The 25492-nt window shown below is 40.3% G+C and overlaps 1 protein-coding gene across 1 annotated transcript in view; it reads left to right on the top strand.

Annotated features, from left to right (window-relative positions):
- ADAMTS12 (ADAM metallopeptidase with thrombospondin type 1 motif 12) overlaps window positions 1-25492 on the top strand; it is a gene marked incomplete at both ends in the record, with an annotated part of 152970 nt that overhangs the window by 70904 nt on the left and 56574 nt on the right. Inside the window, 6 exons of the mRNA XM_082302088.1 lie at window positions 13892-14088; window positions 15971-16054; window positions 17724-17848; window positions 19026-19175; window positions 21596-21739; window positions 22408-22552. Coding sequence (XP_082158214.1) covers window positions 13892-14088; window positions 15971-16054; window positions 17724-17848; window positions 19026-19175; window positions 21596-21739; window positions 22408-22552 — 845 coding nt within the window. The remainder of the gene's footprint in view (window positions 1-13891; window positions 14089-15970; window positions 16055-17723; window positions 17849-19025; window positions 19176-21595; window positions 21740-22407; window positions 22553-25492) is intronic.

The following is a 25492-nucleotide window of genomic DNA, read 5'->3' on the forward strand; positions in this document are numbered from 1 at the left end:
ACAGTGTCAGCCTGTCTCCCATTCTGCCAAAGCTGAAATTAGCAGCAAGTTTCTTGCCTGCCCAAACTTTAAAACAAGCTGAATCAGGTTCCTTCCTCTTTGATCTGCACTGTTGTCAGTTGAGCCCCCAGTATGGCTTCCTGTCAGCTCTGTGGAGGTTTGGATTTGAATCAAATTCTTTTTTCAAATAACTGTGGTTTTAACGAGCGACCATTCCTGTCATTTTCTATATTATTTGCCTGACATTATTTGCCTGACATTCTCCAGATAAAATATTCACTGAACCACTCTCTGCTTTATGGCATTTTCTTTTCAGCATCCCAGTTGCATCCATTGCCCATGGTGAGGTGCTTCTGCCAGTCAGGTCTTCCTCAGAGTAAATGGAAGATGATGAGATATTTGAAATTTCGTCTTGTCAGGGAGGTCACAGGAAGGAAGGGCAGTAAAAGAAAGGAGTTTCCTGCAAAGCCTGGACTGGTAACACTGACAGGCAGATGAAAGTTGTCCAAGCAGAGATAAACTTTATGTTGGGGAATGGATTACTAAAAACCTCTTCCTCAGCTGAGTGGTGCAACTTGGTTTTATCCATCATTATCCATTTTTTGGGTATTTTTCTCTCCCTAAGCTATAATTAATCATACTGTTTTATAATGAATGTGAACTGGATGTTTTTTCAGGCAAACCTGCATTTTTCCCTCTTTCTGGCCCAATGCATTTTCATACCTTTATCATCTTAAGGCTTCCTGGAGAGAATAGGAGCCAGGCACTTCTTGAAAATGAAAACTGTAATCGTCATTTGGAAAAAAACAGAGGCTCAATCTGTTGGCAGGGCTTTGTTTGATTCTCTTTCCATGGAAGTAGAAATTTCAAAGTTCAAACGCAGTTCTAAGCAAATACTTTCAAACTCCTTGGCATTTTAGTGTGGGAGCTCCTGTCTGTGAAGGAGTCTGGCATAATTTTCTGTAAGCAGTGAGCACAGGGAGTTCAGTTAATTAAAGCGAGTGTTACAGGTGAACCTCCACTCCATGCATGACAGAAATGGAAATAAATTAATGAACTTGTGACATCCAACAGGTTATAGTGCCTCTGACAATTTTTTAATAGGAAACTGGAATCAAAAGAAAAAGTCACTCTCAAAACTCTGGCTAAAACCAGAAACATCCTTTAGCCCTACAGTGCTATTGAAGAGCTGAGTGTGACACAGGCCACCCAAAGCTGGTGTTATCACAATAGGATTGCTCATGCAAGATTCCTGATGGCAGGAGTTTTTAATCTCTCACCTCAGAGACACTGTTGGTTGCCTCCCCTGAGATGATGTGATTTATGCTGTTCCTCCCCTTGCTCCTTCTAGTGGTTTACAGATGCCTCTGTCAGCTCTCCCCAGTCTGTCCCAGCTCTTCTGCTTCAATGTCTGTTGTCTGTGTACAGGTGCCTCTTCAGTGGCTCAGTCAGGCAAAATGAAATCTTCTGGGCCGAGTTGGAGCAGGAGAACCTCAACAGACACCTCTCAAAATGTCATGCATCTGGAAAATGTTGTTATCAGGACTTGCATCTAAGGATAGAAAATGTTAAAGGCAGTATGTGTCTTAAGACTTTCAAGGCATCATATTAGCATAATTCATTTTGGTGACTGACCAATCCATTTCCTTTCTTGGGGGGGGAAGTTCTCATCTGTAAGAGCTGTGCTGATGTTTGCAGCAGAAGCACAGCAGGGTTGGGGCTGAGCCTTTGAAGGCTGTATTGCTTAGTAACATCATCTGACATACAAGACATTTGGCCTCAGCCAGGGACAAGGAGGCCCCTCAAAAGACTAGGATGTGCTTTTTCTTTCAGCACACTAGTGTGATTGGTGTATTCTAAATACAGTGGAGAAATGGAATGGAAAAAACAACAGCTGGTCCAGGGAAAGGCCAAATAAACTCTGTTGTGTAAGCCCAGAGATAAGAAGGTTATAGCATATGCAGTGTTAATGGTATCATATCCAACTTTGAAAGAATAGCATTTTGTTTCAAGATTAATTCCAGACTGCCTTTCTCTTCTTTTCCTTAGTAATCTAAACCGAAACCAAACTAATTAAAAGTCATTGTTTAACTACCATTTCAGACTATTCTGTTAGTAGCTGTTTCTCTTTCACATCATAGACATTATCCATTAATTTAGTTGGGGTATTTTACACTTCTTAAATTGTGTTTTGAACATTTAAAACTGAGATGTCAGGTTTCAGGAATTATGGGTAAACTCTACTTGCTATTTCTCATGTATAACAAACTTCAGTGCATGGAATGTTTACTTGATGTCCTTGCATGAGAACGTGGCCTCTGTGTCTGCAGCATACCTCAGGCATGAAGGTCTTCAAACAGGTGCAGGAGGGTTGAGAAATGGAGAAAATGAAGCATAGAATTTCACTCACTTGACACCTGCCAGTGCTATCCTCTTCCCCATCTTCCTTTCAAATTTCATCTCGCACAATGGTGCCAAAAAAGACTGAACGACCTACAGTATTTTATGGAAATTTGTATTTATTTTGGGTGTTTCTAAGGATGGCTGATGAGGCAAGGAATAGGATCCAGCCATTCTCTCCAGCCTTCACCCTTATTTATACATAATGACTCATGCTCATCTTGCTCCTCACAGTCTTTTCATAATGAAAATAAACTATGATAGCTTTGAGTGGTGTCTGGAAAAAGTGCTGTTTTCTTCGTCATTTCAGAAGAAGCATGGGAAAAAAAGCAGTTGAAATTTAAGTCCTGTAAATTTAACATTAGAAGTCAAACATAAGGGCTTGTGCAGTCCATTAGAATAGCTAATTAGGTCTGTTACAAAACAAATGACATTACGTATTTGTTTGCTGTGTTAGTTCAGGTAAATAATTTCTGAATATTACTCTCTATTGGCGTCTTCAGACTGATTTGTCATCTTCTAAGTTTTTACATAGTAAAACTCAGTGGTAGCAGGTGAAATGGTTAGAGATGCTTTTCTTGTAGGGTTGGGTCTCGCTACAGAAACTGCTTTGGTAGTGCCCTATTTCGAAGATCCTGAGGTGAGAGCAGGACAGTGACAGTGACAGACTGGAAGGCGTGAAGCAGACGTAGCTGTCAGATAAAATGTGTTTGCCAGACAGTGTTGGATTACCCTTCACATTGGAAGCACAGGTCTGCTTTATTTGCTCTCTAATCACACTCTGTGGTCCAGCATAGTATGTTTTATACCCCCTCACAAGGAAAGGCGTGGAGGTTGCTGTTTCTTCTAGATCTGCAGACCTTTCTGAGCTTGCAGTTACCTACTGGCTTGCTGCTTGGCTTGCAGAAAACAGAGGGTAGAGCTGAGCATCCTGCATGTAGAGGGGGTTGCAATGGGAGTGTGAAAGCTGCTGGGGGTGAAGGCTGCGGGGAGTACAGCTAAGGTGGCTCTGACAATATGGGAGTCTCAGAAAAGGCTATTTTTACTTGATTCTCACCCAGATTTGGCATCATGACCTGAATTCTGTTGTGTTTCAGCCTGCCTGCTGTGCCATGTCCAGTGTGCTGCAAGAAGTTCTTGTTTGTTCTGTATAAACTTAGCTTTAGCTGAATTCATGGGCAGGTACAGTTTACAGAATGAGAGCACTGGAGAAATTCTTAGAATGTCAATAACACATAAAATAGCTAATGTAAGTACCAAATCTCATCTTCACTTCACTAAAAGCCAAGGACACTTGTTTTTCCACAAATTTCAGAGCATCTGGAAGGCACTGACTATTGTCTTGCTTTCTAGCTTTCAAAATCCCTCTCAAGTCCTTTAACTACACACTACCTATTAACTCTGAGAAAATATTTTTGAGAAAACAATTGTGAAAAGGACTGTGTTTATACCCATAAGCTAAATAAAATATTGAAATGCAGCCCTGAAATAGAATCTGGCAGTTGGTACAGGGAACGCAAATGGACCTTCTGTTCAGTTACCTGGATGACAGAAAAAGTTTTGTTTAGAAGTTATGGGGAGTACTGCAAATGATTAATATTTGGTTTTAGAGTACGTTTTTTCCACCTGCTTGTCCCTCAGTGTGCTTTACTAATAAATTGAATGATACATTTTCTTTGGTGTACCATAGGTTCTGGTAAGTTCTGAAAAAAGCAGGAATCTGTCTTCTGTGTTAATAGACTTTAGATAAGGTGTAGAAAAAAGGGGAAAATTTAATCTAGATTATTTTTTTAACATTCTCCTTCCCTTTTGTGTTATAGGTCAGAATTTCAAGGCAGCAAAGAGACAATTTTTAAACTGTTGATTATAAGACCAGGAATTTCTCATTGCCAGTGCTCAGTGAAATAATCCCGTTTATATTTTACTGGATGCTTTGTTAATTTATATAAGAAAATACATCCTCATACATTTTTATGGAAATATTTAAGAACTGAAGTCAGATTATTTCTTAAAGAGTCAATTCTGGAAGTACAGCGAGAAACTTCTATCTGGAACCATTTTTTAAAAAAAATAGTTTTATCTGCTTTATGCTTAGACTTTAAATGATCCATTCCTATCTAGTGTTTTGTAACTGGACTACCGTGTTACAACTGGAGAACTCCCTCAAATCCATGTGTTTTAAACTGAATTCTGGACTTACTTTCACATCTGAGGGAGTTACAGTAGACAAATCTGTCTTCTTGACATCTACCTATTTTTTCTGTGATGGCAGTTCCAAAAAATAAGGGGATAACAGTGGGGGTAGTTTCAACTAGGCTCCCCAGTTCCTTTGCATGTTCAGTAACCTCTCTGTTGACATCTTCAAAGAGATTGTTTGAAATATGTCACAGTCAAAGCAGTACTTTTTGAAGGCTGAAATAGAAACTATTATTTCTTATAAATGTGAGCATATTTGAGTAGCTGAATGATAAAATACCCAGAAAATACTAATCCAATGCCAGAGTGTGTAGCAGAAACCTAACATTTTAAACATACAGAATAGCTGCAAAATCAGGCAGTTTATATGGTGAGCATAAAGAGATCATCTTTAACAGCTTTGCCTGAGAAATTTTATTTAGAAGATGCCTGTGGTATTCTCTACAATATATACTCTGGTTCACCATAGAACTTTTTATATGTAAGGTAAGTGCTGAGCTGTCATTTATTCTCACAGTGTAACACTGTAGATATTAATGTTCACCACTATTCCACACAATGAGATTATGTTTGTGCTAATCAGTGAAATGCTCCAGTATTCTTAGCATGGCTGCCAAGTAGCACACAGCACTCTTCGTGCATACATTACATTTTCTGTCTCTTGCTCAGAGCGGTCGGATCCTGAGTGCTGAGAGAAATGGCTGTGCCCACTCCTGTGCCATGAACATTCACACTGTCATAGCAGGTCTGACAGGCATAACTGTTTGCTTGCTGGTTGTGACTCTTTGAGCTGTTTGGAGATTCCTGGGGGGTGAGCTGAACAGCACTTTCTGAGCCGTCTCTGACCCAGAATGAGTCTGAGCACAATGGAGGCATCAGGGCAGAGAGTGCTGAGATCTGAAAGAGTTGGCCTGAAAATGGTGTGAGGGGTTCAGATGCCTGGGCTCACTCCTGGGAGTCACAGCTGAGCCGGAACCTTGCCGAGTATTCACTGAGGGGAGTTGCTTGGTGTTTTGGGAAGGGAAGAGGTGCAGTTAGGGAAAGAGGTGCAGAAGAATGCTGTAAGATCAGGACAAGGAGCAGAACAGGGGTGGGATGATGTGAAACAGCTTTAGTTCATCAGCTGTGCCTTTCACAGGTAGTTTCAAACCAAACTGCTGAGATTCAGTTTTTGTGAGGGTGAAGCTATGAGCTGGAGCAGAGTCTCAGCCTGCAGGGAGGCTGCATCCTCTTCTGGGACCACTCAGCAGCCTGGGTGATCACAGGAGTGGTAGCATCTCCCAGCTGTGCTGTGCTGCCTGTGTGTGTTTGCCTCTGACTTCCTTCCTATCCCTCCTGGAGAGGAGGCAGGAGCAGCTGGTCCCAGCTGGCTCTGTACTGATCATTTGCAAGCACACAGAGATGCAAGTGGCTGATTTTGCTTCATTAAGTTGAAGAGAAATGATGAGCCAGTGAGGAGTTCCTCTGGTGCAGAGGTTGGGTCTTGGGGACCTAGAGGAGGCCCTTAAGCCCACTTGACATTTGTGATTCTGCATGGGGGAGCATAAGCAGGCAAAACAGAGCTGGGCATTTGTTATGATCTGATTTGTGAGAGATGCCTCTGCCCCAGTTAAGGTGCAAACAAGATCATTTGCTGAAGTTAACAATACGGATTTTAGTTAACAATGAATGCAAGGTAGAGTAATAGAGAGAAGGGAGAGGAGGGGGAGGGATGAGATCAAGCAGGAAGTAGTCACCAGCTATGAATCAAGCACCATCCCGTTGGTCCTTCTTCACTCTCAGCATCTTGGAGTACCACCTTCATACAGCCCAAGTTCCGGAGAGCCACAGGATGGTCACAGATGGTGTTCCCATAACTTGGGGCGATACATGTATGAGCAGGTGCTTCCTTTTGCGCAGTTTTCCAGAGTAGAAATTTTTGTCCGGATGTGTTAACAAGGATGTGCCTACCAGATCCTGCCGTCAGGCATGGAATAGCTCCTTCCTGTTGCACATTCCTCCCTTCTGTGCTTAGCTCAAGTTCACACTGTGGTGGTTTATCTTACAGCAAGTTCCATCTGTGGCCTTGACAGTGTTTGAGACAGGCACCTGTACTCCTTAAGCCCTTAAAACGTACTGGTTTTGTCATGATGAGGATATTACAGGGAGCGTTTTGCAAAGGGTATCTGTGAGGAGGGAGACCTTCCTCGGTTGTTGCAAGGCTGAAAAAGCCAGTATGAGCCCCTTGGTTGTATGGAGCAGCAGTCTGTCCTCTCCAGGGAGGTGCAGTGACATATTGAGGTGTTTGCAGAGGGCTATTCTGTGATTCTATGAGCTAAACAAGAAACCGAGTGGGAACAGAAGCCTCTTGTTTTTCTGCATGGGAAAACACAAATGCTCCGCTTCAGCCCTGCAGCAGTTTATCCCTGGTCAAATTGCAGGAACCCTGGCTGAGGATGGACCAGTGTGGAAGAAAGCACTTTGCAGTCTGGAGGAGCATTATGCTGACATACCTGCCTCCTCTGCTGTACTTTGACTTCTGGTTCTGTTGGGAACAGAAGAAAATGGTTCTTCATATTAGGGTTTGATAGATATTGGTACCATACAGACTTCAGTGTCTGATAAAAGCGGAGCTGCCGATTTCTGAAGTAAAATATTTTCACAAGGAAGTGCAGGAGTTTACTTGGAATCTGTGAATCAAATGTGGTTATTCTCAGGTATTCTTTCATGAGGAAAGGACTGCTAATGTTTACCAGGCTTAGATTCAGTTGGTCTTGTGAACTTTCCTATGTAAGCATGAACACAAAAGATGACCAAGTTGCTTTTGTGCAAGAGGAATTACTCTCCCCAGTCCCTGTGGCACAGCACCCAGCCTGCTGCTGCACGCACAAACTTAATAAAGCCAGGAGAAGGAGGCCCCTTTGATCTGCCTCTAGTCCCTTTAGAGGCTGGTTGTAATCTTCACAGCTTGAAAACCGCATTCTTTCGTCTGAGCCACCTGCAAAGAGCAAGCCTTCCATGTAAAGCATTCACAGTGCTGAAATCCTTGGAATTACAACCCTTAGTAGTCCTTTCCTGTCCTTTGCTTCTTCCGGCATAGTTGGGGTTTTTTTTCCTGGCACCTTTCCTTGCATTGATACTCTGTCCACCATTCCTGAAGTCTTGCCAGCTCTTATAGCTTGGCATTAGGGCAGCCTGCAGTGATTGCCTTTGTGAAAATCACGTAGGTGACTTCAAAGAGCTAATGGGCACTCCAGAGACCTGTGCTGCCAGTTCCTGAGTCCTGCTGGTTCATAGGTCTCTACCTGTCCAAGAAGCTCCATAAAACATGTACCCTTTGAACATTTCAGCACTTTCTTTCACTTCTGGGTTCTGGAGTGCCAGCACAAGCTTACCTGCAGCATGCAAGCTTAGGGAATAGAGTCACAGAATCATTTAGGTTGGAACAGACCTCTAAGATCACTGAGTCCAACTGTTATCCCAAACACTGCCAAGTCCACCAGTAAATCATGTCCCTAAGTGCCACATCTGCATATCTTTTAAATACCTCTAGGGATGCTGACTCCACCGCTGCCCTGGGCAGACTCTTCCAGTGCTTGGCACCCATTTTGGAGAACTTGTCGCTAATATTGAACTTGAGGCCACTGCCTCTCATCCTGTCACCTGTTCCCTGGGAGAAGAGGCCGACCCCCACCTGGCTACACCCTCCTGTCAGGAGTTGTAAAGAGAGATAAGGTGTCCCTTTTCTTCAGGAGAAACACCCCCAACTCCCTCAGCTGCTTCTCACAGGACTTGTGCTTGAGACCCCTCCCCAGCTCCATTGCCTTCTCTGGACATTCTTCAGCACCTCAAGGTCTTTGTTGTAATGAGTAAGACATTGTAGCCTTTTAGCCTTGTTCTTGGTCCTGACTGCAGCAGGTTGGTGACCTCTGATTGCCAGCATGTAATCAGTTTGAGTTTTCTTCATTATTATGTGATTTAAATTTATGGAATATAAATTTTTGGAACAAAAATTTGGAACAGGAATTTCTGGAGTCTGGTTCAAGATCTTCTGGATACTGTTTGGAAAACCAAACTGAAAATCAGATCAACCATGACAATGCAGAGACAACTACTTCAAGATGTCACTCTAGGGTTTTTTGCGTATTTTGTGTGAATGAATTTTCAGAGAGACATAAAAAGAGAAAGATTCTTAATAATGTCCATATATTTTAATTATCTTTTTTTGTCTTAGTGGTACCCCAAAACTGCATTTCTCTGTTATTTTTAGATTAGCAGTTCTTAAATGATTTGGTAAGAGACTTATTACATAAATATAATTTATTGGAAATTTGTAATCTGCAAATTTGTTTCACAGTTTGTATATTCTGTTTTAGAAGTTACTTGTTTTTCATTAAATTTTAATAGAATTGTACTGCAAGTTAAATTGTATTCAGATGGCATTTTACCAAGAGCTAGATTAATGAATAGAAATTTCACCTTATTCTTCTAATCCATTTCATTAATGTTTTCACCAAAATAAGAGGCACCAGACACTAAAGTTGCCAAGTGAATGAGCATAGAAAGTTCAAATTACATTGAGTAATGTACTCCTAGGAAAACATCTGACGCAGTTGTAATTTTTAATTGTCCCTTATTGACTTGGGTTTAATTCCTGGGTAAAAAAATAAGAACATTCAGGCATAAAGACAGTCATTGATGCAAAACATTGGCAACTTCAGGCATATGTCTCCCACGACATTGTTCTCTGTGTACCTTCTGATGCCCAGCACGTCTATCATTGCATCTTTACAGCCTGAGAGGTAATGAGCAGCAGACACTCAGCAGCAGTATCTGATTAAGTGCATCAGTCAAGACAGGTCCGATTTTAGCTTCCCTCTGCTTCAGAGTGGTGTGACTTCACTGTTTGATGTGCCATGTTTTTGACAGCAGGAATGTCAAAGTTAAACAAACCTTGCTGAGTTGTAAGCTTTCTTTCTCTGTGCTTGTTTTTGCTGGGACTTGGGGGTTGTCAGCATGGGCTTGTATGTGATTAAGTACTTGTAATGGTTTCCTGCGTGAACACTTCTTCACACTCAGAAAGCATTTGTGTGACTTAGCTTGGCCTGTTTTAGGAATGCTTGTAAAAAGAGCTGTTTGGTTGTCTGTTCAGTTTTAAATGCACACACTCGCTTTCTTTTTTTACAACAGTTTTCCCATTATAGCATGGGAGCCCTCACTATCACATTGTCATCATCCAGGCATAGTTTTGTTCATAAGCAGATCCTGTGTATACAAAACTACCTTGTTTATTTCAGGAGGGGTAGTTGGAACAGGGGAAAGGAATTGCTTACTGCATTTGTTTCATAAATAATTAGTAAGTTCTCACAGTAGATCAGCTATGAAAGTTGCTCACTTTCATATGAGTGAAAGAGGAGAATATTGCTTGTACAGTGATTGTTTCAACACAGTTTATTGACCTCTTGAAAAACTAACTGTATCTTTTTGTTAATACTTAAACTAAAGGCATGTCTTAGAACAAAGTGAAGGTTTTTGGAAAAATCATAATGTAGCAAGTTATGAACCATGTGGAATTTATTCGTCTAGCATCCCTAGCATCATTCACACCTCCTATCTGGGGTTATAGTATTTTGGTGAACAGTGTAGTGGCAAAAATGACAGAGCTCTTGCACAAAGAGAAGGCAGCTGAGAACAGCAAGTGAAGACACAAATCAATGCTTCCATATTTTGTGTGACAGTCTTCATTTGTAGTGTGCATTCTCCTCTTCTGGGAATTTCCAGACATTTTCACCTTGCATCTGCAAAGTCCTGTGTACCTCCAAAGGTGTAAAAAGCTGGCTATGTGTAGTTAGCACCTGGAGGTCCCCTCATGTTGCACTGTACACTGCACTCTACCAGCACCAGTGGGAAACAAAAGTGGGAAAAAGCCATCTTTGTGGAAATCTCAGATAACACCTTTAACTGAGGTGAGTCATGTTTGCTCTTTAAGGGAGTTTGGAGTGGTGGAAGGCAAGCAGAAATTAACTGCTTAACAATCAAGCATAATCAAGCTCATTTTGAATGGATGAGTTGTTCAAAGTGAAGAAGAACTTACATGGGTTTTTTTTAATAAGTGAGACCATTGATAGTTAAAGATTAGAAAGCTCTTTCTTACAAAGGACTGGCAAAGAATATTGTCACCTGATGAAAAATGAAATTGATTTGTTAGAGAGTATAGCTTTTCTTTCATATACAGGAACCATGTAGCTTTAAACTGTCCTGAGGAAGTTTGTACAATACTGCTTTTTTCATATATAGTTGAGTCTTACAGATAACTTAAAATATTTCCTTGTAGCTGAAAGTTAAGGGTCTTTTATGTTGCTGTTAGGCAAGTAGGATTTGTAGGGTAGTTTTAGGGGACGTTTTTATTTTTACTAAAAACAATTTGGAATTTGGTCTTAAAACCCAACCATTTTACTGAAGTTTATCAGCCATTTCTATCTAGAAGCTGATGAAATGTTAACATCTCACCATTTCTTCTGTTTATGCAGTCAAATATCGGGATATCACATATCCATGTTGGGACATGTTATGTAACTTGTTGGGATGAATCAGTTTTTCTAATAAAAGCCTCACATCTGCAAAATTATCTCCCACAACAGCTAGAAACTTCCAAGTATTGCTGCTTTAATTTCATGCAGTTTCTTACTTGAATCTCTTACCAACCTTCTTCTTGTTTAGTCTTAGACTGTCCTGGGTACACTCTCAGCACTGCATCCCTTTTCTATTCCTAAGTGTACAGCACTGTACATCCCTGTGTTATACCTCTTCCTCAAAAATCCATGGAAACCCTCGGGGTAGGAGTACCCCCTTTCTCTCTTCTGTTTCTCGTGGAATGTGCTGTGCTCAGCAGTTACGATGAAAGGGAGGCTTTCCTCAGGCAGCACGGTTCCTATTCTCAGCCCATTTCTCACTTCTTGAATAGTCCTAAACTGGTGGGCTCCCAGTCAAGACTTCCCTGCCTGGACAACAAGGTGCCTGGGATTTCTCAGTAAATCTGAAATCACTTGTAACACTTTACTCATTGAAGGTAAAGCAAGGTAAGGTTATTTCACTTCAGAATTAGATGGTTAGAAGAGACAGTCAAAATTTGGAGAGACATAAAAGCAGAAGTAGAACTGTACTTTGTAACTGCCTGTATTTTAGTGTGGCTCCAAGAAGTTATCCCTCTCCGCTTCATCAAACTAAAAAAGCTGCCAGGAGACTTGACACAGTGGGGATCCAGTCCTTAGGTGTCACCTGTCCAGGTGACGTACCATGCACAGGAGGTTGTCCATCACCAGGGAGAGAGTTTTTCTGCAAAATCCTCTGGCTATCTGGCATTAATTTTCACCTCTTCTGAGATTTTCCTACATTACAGAGCCTCATGCTTAAGCAGGACTCCAAACTTTCCCCTGACGGTTGTTCACCACGGCAGTCTCCATGTTTTCAAAAATTTTTGCCTCCAGTGCTATCAGCCGCCCAGACAATTAGCAATACTTTTTGCTAGCTGTAAACAGAAAACCTGACAGCTGGCCTGAGATTTTATTTGGCCATAAACAAAACACTTAACCAGCAGTCTGAACAGAGTTTTTTGTTCAGATAGCTGTGGGGAAGGTTTTTTCTCAGCACAAAACCCTTAAAAATGTAGATAATGAGAACTGGGCTTCATAGAAATAAGTATGCTGAAAACTGCAAATGTACAAGGGAGGTTAAAGAATACAGCTCATAAATAGCCCCTCATTGAGGAGATGATTGCTGTAACTGAACAAAGATTGGGGGAGACAGCTGGAGTGGTGCTGCAGCGTGGGTTAGTGGGGTTAGGGTGAGTGATAGCTCATTGCTGCTGTGTACAGCACACTTGTGCATGGTGGCTCAGTTCTAAATGTGGCTGGTATTATTTCATTTATTAATGTGGCATATTTCAATTGTACACATTATGTGTTATCAGGATCCAGGCATCTTTCAGGCTGACCTCAGAGAACCCATTTCTGAAAACCTGAACCTGTAAACCAAGATACCATCTTTTACACTGAGAGATATACACATCTAGTGGTGCCTCATTTTGTTAGGTACACAAGGTGCTGTGATTATTCTGTCTGTGCTTGGGTCTAAAGGGCAAACAGCTCATTCATGACAAAGGTGTAGCTGGCATGAACACAAAGTTTGGGACCCAGCTGCCATGTCATCCATTCTTCTAGAGCAGAGTGTCTGGGCAGCTGTTCCTCAGCACTGGGTCCTGCTGGACACGGAGGTAATGCTGGATAACTGTCCCCTGCCACAGCCATGGAGGTGATGCTGGAAAGGCTGTAAGCACTTGGAGCTGTCTGTCTGGCCTGTGGATGTGTCCCATCTGGAATTAGGACATCCTCTTCCATGAGTGGGATACCAAGGGACTATTGCAGTATATGTAACAGAAACAAGTGTTCCTGATCCTTTGTAGGATTTGGGAAATCCCAGCACCATAGAAGCCTTTCTCAGGATTATGGGTTGGAAAAAGGCCAGCAGTTGCTGTCAAACTGGCATCTCAGTTGCTTTTCAGGTCTAGCAGTATTTGCATCATTGGTATTTCCTTGGTAGCATGGACAGCTGACATTCAAAGCTAGAGTGAGTGGAGAGGAATTAGCCCCACAGAGCACAGTGCAGGGTTGCTAGCAACCCTGCAGAGCAAAGGCTTCTGTCTGAAAAGCTTTAGATGCACAGATCTCAAAATTACAGTGTAAGCAGTAAGTGTCTGGCGTGTCATTAGGCAGGATGACAGCAGGTGAGGATCCCGTGGCTACCCTGCTGGTATTTAGATGACACCTGCTGGTCAAGTGTCCCCACTTGTCAAGGATATTCTCCATGCACAGAACAAGGCATTTTTGGATGTGCCACAGCACTGGGCTTAGTGTGCCATCCTGATGAGAAAATGAGCTGCCTGTGAAGAAAGGATATCCCATCTTACACTATCTACTGGTATTATTAGAGAGGTTAGAGCCAAACCACAGGAGAGAAACTCCTTGAAAATGGCATCTCCAGTTCAATTTTTTTTAGCTTGGCTCTGTCTCACAACGTAATACCTGGTGTTTGAGTGGGGTAACTTTTTAATGCATGTTTAATCCATCTTGGGAGATTCAGAACTTCACTGGGCAGGGCCCTTAGCAGTCTGGTGTCACTTTGGAGTTGGCCCTGCAGTGGGGCAGGTGGGTGGCAGCCAGAAGAGTCACTCCCAGCTAATATCATCCTGTAAGTGTTACAGCCATACAGTTCAAGCTTGAAAATATGTTCAAGACAGCATTGCTTTTTACTCTTCCAGATACCCACAGCTTTTTCAAACAGCAGCAGCATCGGAGGGAGAGATGGGAACAAAATCATGCAGCTGTCAGGAGGGTTTCTCGGCGCTCTGTCAGCAAGGAGCGATGGGTGGAGACACTTGTGGTTGCAGACAGTAAAATGGTTGAATATCATGGAAGTGACCATGTGGAGTCATATATCCTCACTATAATGAATATGGTATGTACAATATTTTGGGGTTTTTAGATAGACAAACAAAGGAAACCTGAATTTGATTATGCTGCTGATCTTCTAAGACATCTTCAACAATGTTCACGGACAAAAATGTAGTATTATTCATATATATTAATTAAAACTCTGTATTTTAAAGTATTTTTACCTTATATTTTGTATAGGCACAATTTTTCTCTGTGTTTATGTGAGAGAGGTCTCATAGCTATAAATGCTAGCACTAGCTTTCTTTCCACTGAAATTCTCTGACTCCCTTGGAACCTGTTGCTCAGTGGTGATTTCAGATTGTTGGCTATGGCAGAGAAATTCTGCGGGGTTTTAGCATATGAATTCTTTCATGTATTTGTGGGTAAGAAAGGCACACAGGAGACTGCTGGAAATTGTAGTAACTTTGCAAAAGCCAAAATACCACCTTGTTACTGTTTTGGTCACAAATCAAAAGAGCAATATATGACCTATTATAAAGCAAGTTAACTATCCCAGTTGAAGCCAATACAACTGTTTTTCCAGATAAGTATTCTTCCTGGAGTACAAAGTTCACATTGGAATAAAGAAAAGTTGATCTTCAAGTGCTTTCCTGTGTGGCAGGTTCCAAAATATAAGTTGTTCTGGGAAAAGCCATAGCATCTGCTTACAGATATTATTAATACCTGTATCAATATTACGTGTATCATGGCAGATATTGAGCTTGAGAGTGTATTGAGGATGTGTTCTGTGTGGTTATCATGGACATGTGCAATATATGTGGAGTTAATCAGAGTGTGATTCTAGCCGTGGTGACTGATCTGTCCCGTGTTATATGGTATGTTCCCAGCTGTGCCCCAAGCAGTCTGACTTGCTGCTGAGGCAGTGAGCCTGAGTAAACAGGTGCAAAGGTTGTTCGAGCACGTGAGGTTTTGTCCACACACGGAAAAATGCTTGGAATAAAACCCAGTCATTATCAGGTGCAGGAACAAACAAGACTCAACATTTTCTCTGCAGTCTGACCTTAGATATTAGGGTTACTTAAAATGTTTCAATTTGCAGTAGAGTACTTTGAAAAAGATCCATACCCAAATCAGACCTCTATAAACACAATTTCCACTTCATTTTGGTATTTTCTCCTTTAGTGGTTTTCTCCATAACAATTTTGACCCAAAGGCAATCCGTTTTGTTCACTCATATTTCCTGTGATAGATGGCATGGGTCAGATATATAGATAGGTTGTGAATATCTTCTGCTCTGATTCCTTTTCCTCCTGCCTAATTCAATATTGTGATGATGTTTATGACAATTGGGTTACATTTTTGCAGAGATCAGTTCTTGTTCTTTTTTATGTGGAGTCTTTTTTGAATGGAGTCATTATCTTTGCTTTTGTTCTTATCATCCTCTCCTGTACTCTGAAAACACAAGAGTAGCCATCATTCACCTAATTTCTCTTTGCCTAGTACTGACTAAATTTTGCTTTTTTGTGACAGAATCCTGTTCATTTCAAACAGAATGGTTTGATACGCTGGTTTATTTGCACCCTGAGTGGACCTCTCCATTAGTGTTGTATGACTGTAGATGTTGTGTTCCTTTTTGCTAGTGTTTTTTTATGAACTCTGAAATTTTTGAAAGGGAAATGGACATAATATGATCTTGTCTGGGCTTTTGCTCTTTAGCTTAGTAACTTTTGCCAAGTGCTATGTCATCGCTCATTTGGCAGAGCAAGCCTTTGCAGTAATTGTAATATTTATTGCATTTCAGTAAACTTTGAATGATTTGAGAATTTAAAAAGCAAAACAATCACCAGATCCACAATATGCTAGAAGTAAATGTATTTTCTCTCTGAAGTTGTGTTCTGCTGTAGAGGAATCAGTTAATCTCATGTCTCCTGGCTCTGGCACAGGTCACAGGGTTGTTCCATGATCCAAGCATTGGCAATGCAATTCACATTGTGCTTGTCCGGCTCATCCTCTTTGAGGAGGTGGAGGTAAGGTTTTTATATACCTCAAAATATCCCTTAGAAAACTTCTGGGTTCAATGCATTGAGCTGTAATCATATTTGCTTAAAGTAATGTTTTAAATTTACTCTGTTATTGATCTTCAGCATGTCTTCTTTTAGAATAAATGCTGCCCTCGATAGCAAAGTATTTTAGCTGATGACTTCAGGTATTTCTGCATAAAATTACATAGGAAAATGTAATTAAAACAGGGAGGTTAAGAATGGGGGAATAGAATCTGCCTAGTGTCAGAAGAACATGGGATGCCAAGGAAGAGTAGATGAGAAACAGAAATTATGTATTAACACTCAGAATCTAATTACCAAGCATTACCTGGAATGTATTATGAACTGTAGTGCTATGGTATTTGCAGGTCTCTGAAGAAGTAAATCTCTTAATGTGCAGTTCAAATACATGTTTTTCTTTTTAAATCTCTTTTGAAACAAAGAAAAATTAGGACAAAGTTGATGTTAATTGCTATAAACTAGCTATATATTGATAGTTTCCAATGTCTCTGTTTAACAAATATGTTACTATGTGCTTGAATACATGTTGACTGTCATGGTGTTATGGTTATTTTCAAAATGCTGTGCATGATTTAGCTAGCTCTGACCACAGGAATACCTTAAAGGGATTTTTCCCAGTGGCTTAAGATTTATAACCACCAGCCAGATGGTCCCAGTGCTATTGAAGACAGTAAACCAAACCTCAAGGCTATGTCTTCAGAAATATTTATTGGGATAGAGCCTGTCCTTATAGCTGTCAGTGTAAGTACAAGTGGGATAAAAACTCGAGTTTGCATCTAAAGAGAACAATTACGACCTGAGATCCATTATGGCCTCCAATTAACTGTATTTGCTAAATTTCTGTGGCTGTTAGAATAAAAAAAGGTGGATTCCTGATCAGCTGAGGATGGCAATGTTGGAAGTAACCGTTTTAAATATCTTTCAAAATTTGTTTTTAAGTTCCCCAGAAATTAATGTCTGGTAACAGTTAACCCCATACTTAGATGGTTGTTAATAAAAGAGCAAACTGAGGCAAGATAAAGTGAGTGTCCGAGACCAGAAATTAGAAAATTCAATTTTGGATTAATTTATTTTACATACTTTTTATTTCAGAGTTTTCATTAATTTGCATGTAAACTGTATAATAAGAAGCTGAGGAAGAAACATTTATGACTGCATTGTTTCTCTTTGGAATTGAAAAATATTGTGAAATAAATACTCTGTTAGAAGCATAATTGTTCTCTGAATATGACAGTGTTCACGTAACATTTGAGGGACAAATTTGATCACAAAGTCCCCCAATAAGTACTCTTCACCTTCTCTTCAGAGGAAAATTTGATTTCAAGAGAATATAAAATGTTTGAAAGTTTCAGTTCAGTGTTGGATCTTATGAAACTCATTTATCAAAATGTATGTAGAGTTCTGCATTCTGTAATTTTCCCTTTAGCTGCACCAATTACAGAAATGTCAGCATTTTAACTTAATATTCAATGTTAGATAAATAGGAGTCATTGCTCCTAATGATGGCTCTAATTTTAGGCAAAAACCATAATCAATTGCATTTAGATTACCCATTCTCACAGCTGACTTCACTGAGGGGTTATTGCAATGCAGTGTGGTCTTCACAGTAATATATTCCTTCATTTCCCATTAGCAAGGCTTGAAGATAGTGCACCATGCTGATAAGACATTAGCCAGCTTCTGCAAGTGGCAGAAGAGTGTCAATCCCAAGAGTGATGTCAACCCCACGCACCATGATGTGGCTGTTCTTCTTACCAGGTATGACAGCAGTGACTGACTGCTGTTCAGTTGCATTTCTTTGGTGATGATATTTATTTTACAGGTTCATGCCATTATTTAGTTCATCCCGCACAGAGCCCAGTAATGTGGTCAAAATACTTACAACACGATGTGTGCATAGGAGTTAGAGATGCATCTTAGTCACAATATTGAGATCTGTGGGTCCCGAGAGGTGAGCAATTTCTGTAGCTCAGGTCATTTTCCCCACTTGATCCTATCTCATTTTGTCCTCAGTGACTGCTCTATTCTTCTTTGAGACAATATACAAAAACAAAGCATCATGTAGATGAAAAACTCCTGAAGAAAAGTGTGGGTGCAGCTCAGAAAGGAAGAGTATTCTGCAAACATGGTGCCATTCATTTTTAGGCTTTAAAGCATACAATTTTTAAATATCTCCATATTTAAGGAGACACTTTTTTTTTTTTAATGTCTGAGCAAGGAAGGAACACAAAACTTAAAAATGAGGTTGTCTGAGGTTCTTCAGAAATGGCATGAAATGGGACTTCTGCAGGTCTGTAAAAATTGATTCAGTCTGCACACAGGTGGCAGAAAAGATTGGGTCTGTGGTCTGAAAAAAACAGTCCTCAGCTGAAGTCTGTCAGGAAAAAAAAACCCAACCTAAAACACCCCTCAAGCAGCTCAGTAAAGAACAGTCACAGAATTATTTAGGTTGGAAAAGACCTCCAAGATCACCAAGTCCACTCTTTGACCAATCCCCACCTTTATCAACCTTTTTCCAGTCAAAAATCTTAAAATAAGAATGTGAAATAAAGTCTCACAAATGACATGAGATTTACCTCTCCAAATAAAAAGTGCTCCGACAGTTCACTTGAACGAAGCTGAGGTATGGTGACTGTAGTAAACCATGCTTCAAAATGCTGCCAGATGTGGAGATTCTAAAACTTTGACTTACGTGAGTTGACAATAAATGTATGTATCTAGGTACTACAGCCCCATAAATATTGGCTAAATATTATAGCAGTGTAATGATAGTAGTAGAACAAGTGCATGTTGTTGCATACATGTTTGTCAAAGTCTTACCACTACGAATTACTTAAAATGTAGATTAGCACATTAAAAGACGGAAGATTGCCACCCAGTGTCAGTGACACTCCACAGTTGTGTTAAATGGCACACCTCTCTTTTGTGATTCTAGGAAGGACATTTGTGCTGGCATGAACCGTCCCTGTGAAACCTTAGGCTTGTCTCATCTGTCAGGCATGTGTCAGCCTCACAGAAGCTGCAACATCAATGAGGACTCTGGCCTTCCCTTGGCTTTCACTATTGCTCATGAACTGGGACACAGGTACAGTTGTCAGGGAAGGGGGAACCTGTCTGTGTCAAATTTATTATTTGCATGTTAATACTCAAATTGCAAGACAGAAACAATTCAAGAAGTGAGTTAATGTCCCTATTATTGAAATCAAAACTGTTTTCTATTTCAAAGCACAGGAATAAGTAACACATTTTTAAGCCTTTGACCTGTGTTTTACATATACAACTGTTCAGTCTGTGCTAGGATATTACATCAGGATGAAATAATTAAGCCACAAAGAAGCATGACTCAATCATGCTAATTTTAACATACATGTGCTAGATTTCTATGCAATTACTTTAGATGATTTCCAGATCAATCCAAGACATTTACGGAAAATAAACCTGTTTCATTACGTCAAGGCATTTCAATATTGCAGATTAGCTAGAAAACATTTTTAAGTCATATAGTCAAAGTCCATATTTTAATCTTATAATATATTATATTTATTATTTATTCTCCTTTCTGATGAACCAATACAGTCACTTTAGGGCATGTCTTAATAAGTGATATCTTCTGTATAATAGTGCTATTTTGGGTACACTTAGGTCAAGATAACTAAAGTTCCTGGATATTTAGTTTCAGACATGGTTAATTTATTTTTATGATTGGGTATTTTTGCTTGAACTAAATTTCTCAGAATTTTAAATTTTGGGGGATGTTTTTGTTGGTTAGATGGTTTATGAACTTCCCTGAAAAAAATTCGATTTTTGAATCTGTTTCGACACGGCTGTTTTCTTCAGGGTAGAGCATTATCTCATGGAGACTCTGGTTTGACTGTAATGCCTGCACTTTTCAACTGAACTGTGTTGCTTCGCTAAGTCACATGTTCATTGCTCTATCTACAATCACATTAATTTCACTGTGAGCCCAGCCACCAATCAGGATGGAGTCTCTATTTCCTGATAGAACAATGATGACGATGATGATGATGGTAATGACCCTGTCACCCATTAGTTGGCCATTCTTTATTCAACCTCTCCATTGCCAGACAGGAAATAGTATAAATAGATAACACTGAAATCACTACAATCGGATCTGGGTGCTGTGCGTTTACTTACTTGGCCCCCATAGCCTGTTGCTGACAGGGAGCTGTTTTCATTCACACTGATGATCTGAAGAGACTTCTTCCCTGTGGATTGATCTGTGTGTGGCCTTCTCCTGGTCTAGCCTGGCTAGCTGGTAGCTCTGTCTCCTTTGGATGCTGTGAGACTCAGTACAGCTGTACTTGCCCTTGCAGGAGTGGTGCAGGGCCTTTCCTGTAAGGGTTGTCTCTGTTAAGGAACATTGAGTACCGTAGGGTTTGTTGTCATCCTGTTAACCTCAAGACAGGTTAGTGTACACATGCTGAGAAGTTCAGGTATGGAAAAGTTTATAAGAACAGATGAACGAAAAATGAGAATACAGACATGCACCCATGCCTTAGATGAATGCCAAAAATCAGCTCTTCACCACACCATCCCTCTAGATGTTTGCAGCCTTAAGATTCAACAGACCCTGTTTGTGGAAAAAAGCCTATCAGAAACGGGAGATCCTTGCTTTTAAACCTCTGAGTCATTACTGGAGTTGATTCTGACTGAAATTAGCTCTGCTTTTGGAACTTTGGAGTCACGGTATGATTACATTTTTGAGAAATGTAGTTTTAAGTGTTTTGAATGCACTTTATCTGATTTTTGACTGAATCATGACCTGAGTAAGCTCTCACTGCTCTTAGGATTTACACACCTCCAAATGTTAACAATGTAGGTGTCAACATCTTCATAGATCAGTATCTTTGCATGCTGTTATTTCAGATAATCCTCACACTGAGGTGATGAAGAGGCGTGTATATTTACTCAGTTGAATCCCATCCAAACTTTTGTGTTTATGACTTCTGCAAGCTGTTGAATAAAGAAATTTCTCAGCAAGTCAGAGAAACGAGAGAACCTGTTACAGAGATCTGTTTCTAAGGCACAGATTGAGAAAATTAAATAGGATGAAGGAATAGAGGTTGGAGGCAAATTCGCTGAACATTCAATAACTTTGTAAACAGTATCTCTGTTGCAGTCTACCAAAAGAGTTTTACAATGAAACAAGAAGTAGAGGCATGATTATTAGAGAGTGTGAGACAGAATGTAACAAAGCCTGATCTTCTTTAAAGTGGTTTAGTCTGTGAGAGTCTGTTCTTTATTTTGTGCAGGGCAGTATTGCTGTGCATAACAGACATGTTTGAAAGCCTGTGGCAGTGTAGATTTTTCATAGATTTTGGTTCGTATGTTCTATATGTGCATTTCCTTTAGGTAACAGGTAACTACAGCTCTGCCAGGGAGGAAGCAACGCAAGTGTCTTTTTAAGTACAGAGTGGAACTGCAGGTAGATGTTGTGGTACAGCCGATCAGCTGGAGTTATTAGATGTTGTTTTTTGTCTCCAGTTTTGGAATCCAGCACGATGGAAAGGAGAACGACTGCGAGCCTCTTGGAAAGCGCCCATATATTATGTCCCGACAGTTACAGTATGATCCTACTCCACTCACCTGGTCACAGTGCAGCAAGGAGTACATCACACGATTCCTAGAGTGAGTGATCAGGTTGTAGCATTTGCCTAAATTGAGCAGAGCTGTGCTGAAGTTTAAAGTAAATTTTGTATTATTGTAGTGGTAATTGTAGGGGGTTTTAGTGTGCTTGAGTTAATTTTCATGGGGTACATACCGCTGTCCTGTTGCTTACTTATTTGGGAAAAGCTCTGTTATAGTCTTGTTGTCTGGAAGTGAACTCAAGTCTTGTTATATTGGCTCAGGTTTGGTAAACTCTGCAGCTTTTTGCAGTTACCAGGAAGAAAGAAGCTTCCGCCAGGGAGACTGACAGAAATTTACAGACTTAGCCTTTGGCCACATGTGCTTGGCTTCAGTGACTTGTTCAAATCTGTTCCATTGTTTCTAAGAGCAGCAAGGTAGTATAACTTTAACCAGAGGCTATGGTGTTCTCTGAAGCCACCCTGCAAACCATAATGAGCTCATGGTATTTCCCCTTTGACAAGCTGTGTTTTGCCATTTTAAACCATCTCTTTTTAGGCAGAGTAACTACTTTGTTTGCAGTACTTCAGCATAACTTAGCTGGAAGCTGGAGGTATTTCCATGGGCCATAATCAAAATTACCTGTAAGAATTAGATACTAGAGGTCTGTACAGAAGCATCAAAAAACTGTGGTGGTAGGGATTTTTTAATATGGAATTTTTGTCTTTTAGTCGGGGGTGGGGATTCTGTCTGGATGACATCCCCCAAAAAGAAGTTCTAAAGTCTCCAATCATCGCTCCTGGAGTGATTTATGATGTGCACCACCAATGCCAGCTTCAGTATGGTTCCAATGCTACATTCTGTGAAGATGTGGATGTAAGTGCTGAATGTTTTTCTTCATTCTCCTAGTAAGAATTCAAACTTCTTGAGCAGCATGGAAGTGTATTCAGTGCACCTCATTTGCTAACTACAAATGCAGCATGTTTAGAGTCTCATTGCCTAGATGTGCAGTGCAGGCATTGCCTAACACTCTTAATTCTGAATATTCTGGAAGTGAGTCATTGCACTGTTTGCCTTGTATTTCACAAGATCTTTGCTGGATCTTAACCATATCTGTGGTTAAGTGCCTGTTCTTCAGCAGTGGAGTCATTTTGGTTTTAAACTCATAATACTGATTCTTAGGTAAATCATTAATGCAACTTAAATCCCATTTTAAAATATTCTTCCATGAAAGCCACCATGTGGCTTTCAATTGATCAAATTCTGGGAACAAATTTTCAGTTCCAGGAAGAGGTTTCTGAAGAAATTAGGGTTGTGTTCTCTTCCCATACATCCAAATTTTTCACACTGTTGATAATCTAGCTACCAAAAGAATATTCCAGTCCCTGTAAAAAATATTTATTTTGAAAAACCAATATTTTTCCATCAAACATTAGATTCTTATGCAGAAGTGCTTAATTCACAGAGTACCCTGGAATCTGTCTCACAGCATTGCAAAACAGTGTTGTGTGGAGATGCAAGGGAGAAGTGTAGTCACAGCAACCCTCACAGGCTCTTGGAGCCCTGCAGAGTTACAGGTTGTGTTAGTGTAAGTGCAGTGGTATGGTATTCTGCCTGTACCTAGCATGTTCAGAGCTCTTTGGGTCTGTACAGCATTTTTATACACAGAACAGCTTGGAAACAGTGTTTTTAAGTGCTAGCCTAGCTAAGTGATCACTAATTTTTGCTGTGTTTTGGGCAGCAGTGTACAGCAAATACTGGAGACAGCAACCAACCTGCTGGCCCTGTCAAACACAGATGTGTTTTGGCTGTTGGCAGTGCTGGTATGAGCACAGCTGTGGACTGGGCACTGCTGGTGTTGACTATGTATTCCATTCAGATAATTAAGTGTATCTCCATCTACCCTAATATTATGGAAATTATTTCTGATTAATCTTTTCAACCTTAATAGATAACCTGATTACCAGTGTTGAACTACAACTGCTGAATCTGAAGAAGGTGTTGAAAGATTGCTTTCACTACCTGCTGATACTGTTTCCTTAGTTACTGTAATTTGTCTGCTGGTACAGATAGAAAATTAGGATGTAATTTTGCAGTATTGGTTCAATCTGTCTCTTCTTGAGTTTGAACCTAATAGGCCTTTACATTCGCATCTCCTTATTAACCAATTCTACAGCTAGACATATGTCAGAAAATTAATTGGTATCATCTCATTTTGCATTTTACTGAAAGACCTGTATTTTGCTGGTAGCTGCACTGGCAAGAGATGGTATTGTGAACAGTACAGTTCACCTGGAATGTTGAATCATCAGTCTTTTTGTCATTTTGTCTAAGAGGTCTGACTCTTCTTTGCCTTTCCTCTGTTTACTTAACTTTGCTCACTGACAAGCTACTTTTGTTCTGTACATTTTAATGTCTGACTGAATTTGATCCACAGATCCTTTTGGAGAGAAAAATCTGCATTTAGCTGAAGATGCCCTAGGGTTCAGTGATTACACTTAGCAACAGCTGATATTTATAATTCAGACAGTGGTTTCCATGAAGCACTTAGGTAGCAAAGTGTACTGTGAAGTATATAAATATTGTCCCTCAATAAGGTAAAGAAAAGCAAAATATGTATTAGGTGGAGGAATTTTCCAAATCATAGCTAGATCCGTAGCTTCCTATAGAACAGGCTGTAGGAGCTCAGAACCCTCATCTTATTGCCCTTTTCTCCAAAATTTCCACTGGCTTCAGTGAAACTGAGTTTTTTTCGATTTAACTTTCTTCAAGGCACAGATCCTATTCTCATAGCTTGGGTGGAAAGTGTATATCATACTGCTGATGAAAAGAAAACCCACTTGCTTTGCAATGAGTCCATAGCAGAATCATTAATTTCTGCCTGCTACCTCCAAAGGCACAGAGTACATAGTGCATTATCTCATACTGTTGTTGTTTCAGTATTCTTAGAGATGAAAAACAGTTCTGGTACATGGAGATCAATATGGAAAAATCCTTGCAGAGCTAAAGAATTCCCTCTGTGAATTCTTGACTTTGAAATCTGTGGGTGCACCTAATAAAAAAAAAAGTAACTGCCACTGAAAAGCTGTGTTCATTTTCTGTGCCAGGTTCTCTGATATCTGAGGCACACTGCAAGAGTACACTTCATACATTAGAAACATAAAACATATTAGGTACAAGAGTTAAATAAAGGATGACTTTCATAACGAGAGAAAATTCATCAGCCAGGACACTTTGGTAGCTCTGCCTTGAGAACCTGGCAGTGATGGCTTCACAAGGCCTTCATAAAGAAAGCTACTGTTGAATTATAAACAGGGAACTGCAAAACAAAGTATGTTTTGTGTGCATTGCCCAAAAACAGTGAGCTGAGATGCAGTGGGCCAGACATTGTATTCCAGCTGGAGGTTTGGAGTGCTTTGAGATGTTCCATGGCATTAGCTTTTTTTCTGGTGCCCTTGTTGACAAACCAAGGTAAACACACAATGGAGAAAGCAAATAAAAGGGAACTCTCTCAGAGCTTGTGCCCAAGCTTAGCCATTTTACACAGAAGCAGGTCATAAATGAGCAGCTAAACTGTGGATTTCTCACTTGGATGAACATTGCTGCTACCTCTTTGGGGCTGCATTTTTGGGAGTGCACAGTTTATATGTTGGCTTCCAAATCTGGCACGTGGCTTGCTTTGAGGATCCCAGTGGGAGCTGCTGGTGGGATCCTCTTATCAACTCCTTTCTCTGATGATACTTAGAGCCATCCCTACTTCACAGGTTGATACTGCCAGATCTGTTCCTTTTTCCAGTGCTGGACTATGCCATCCAA

Source organism: Coloeus monedula (assembly GCF_965178545.1).
Source record: "Coloeus monedula genome assembly, chromosome: Z".
Taxonomy (NCBI): domain Eukaryota; kingdom Metazoa; phylum Chordata; class Aves; order Passeriformes; family Corvidae; genus Coloeus; species Coloeus monedula.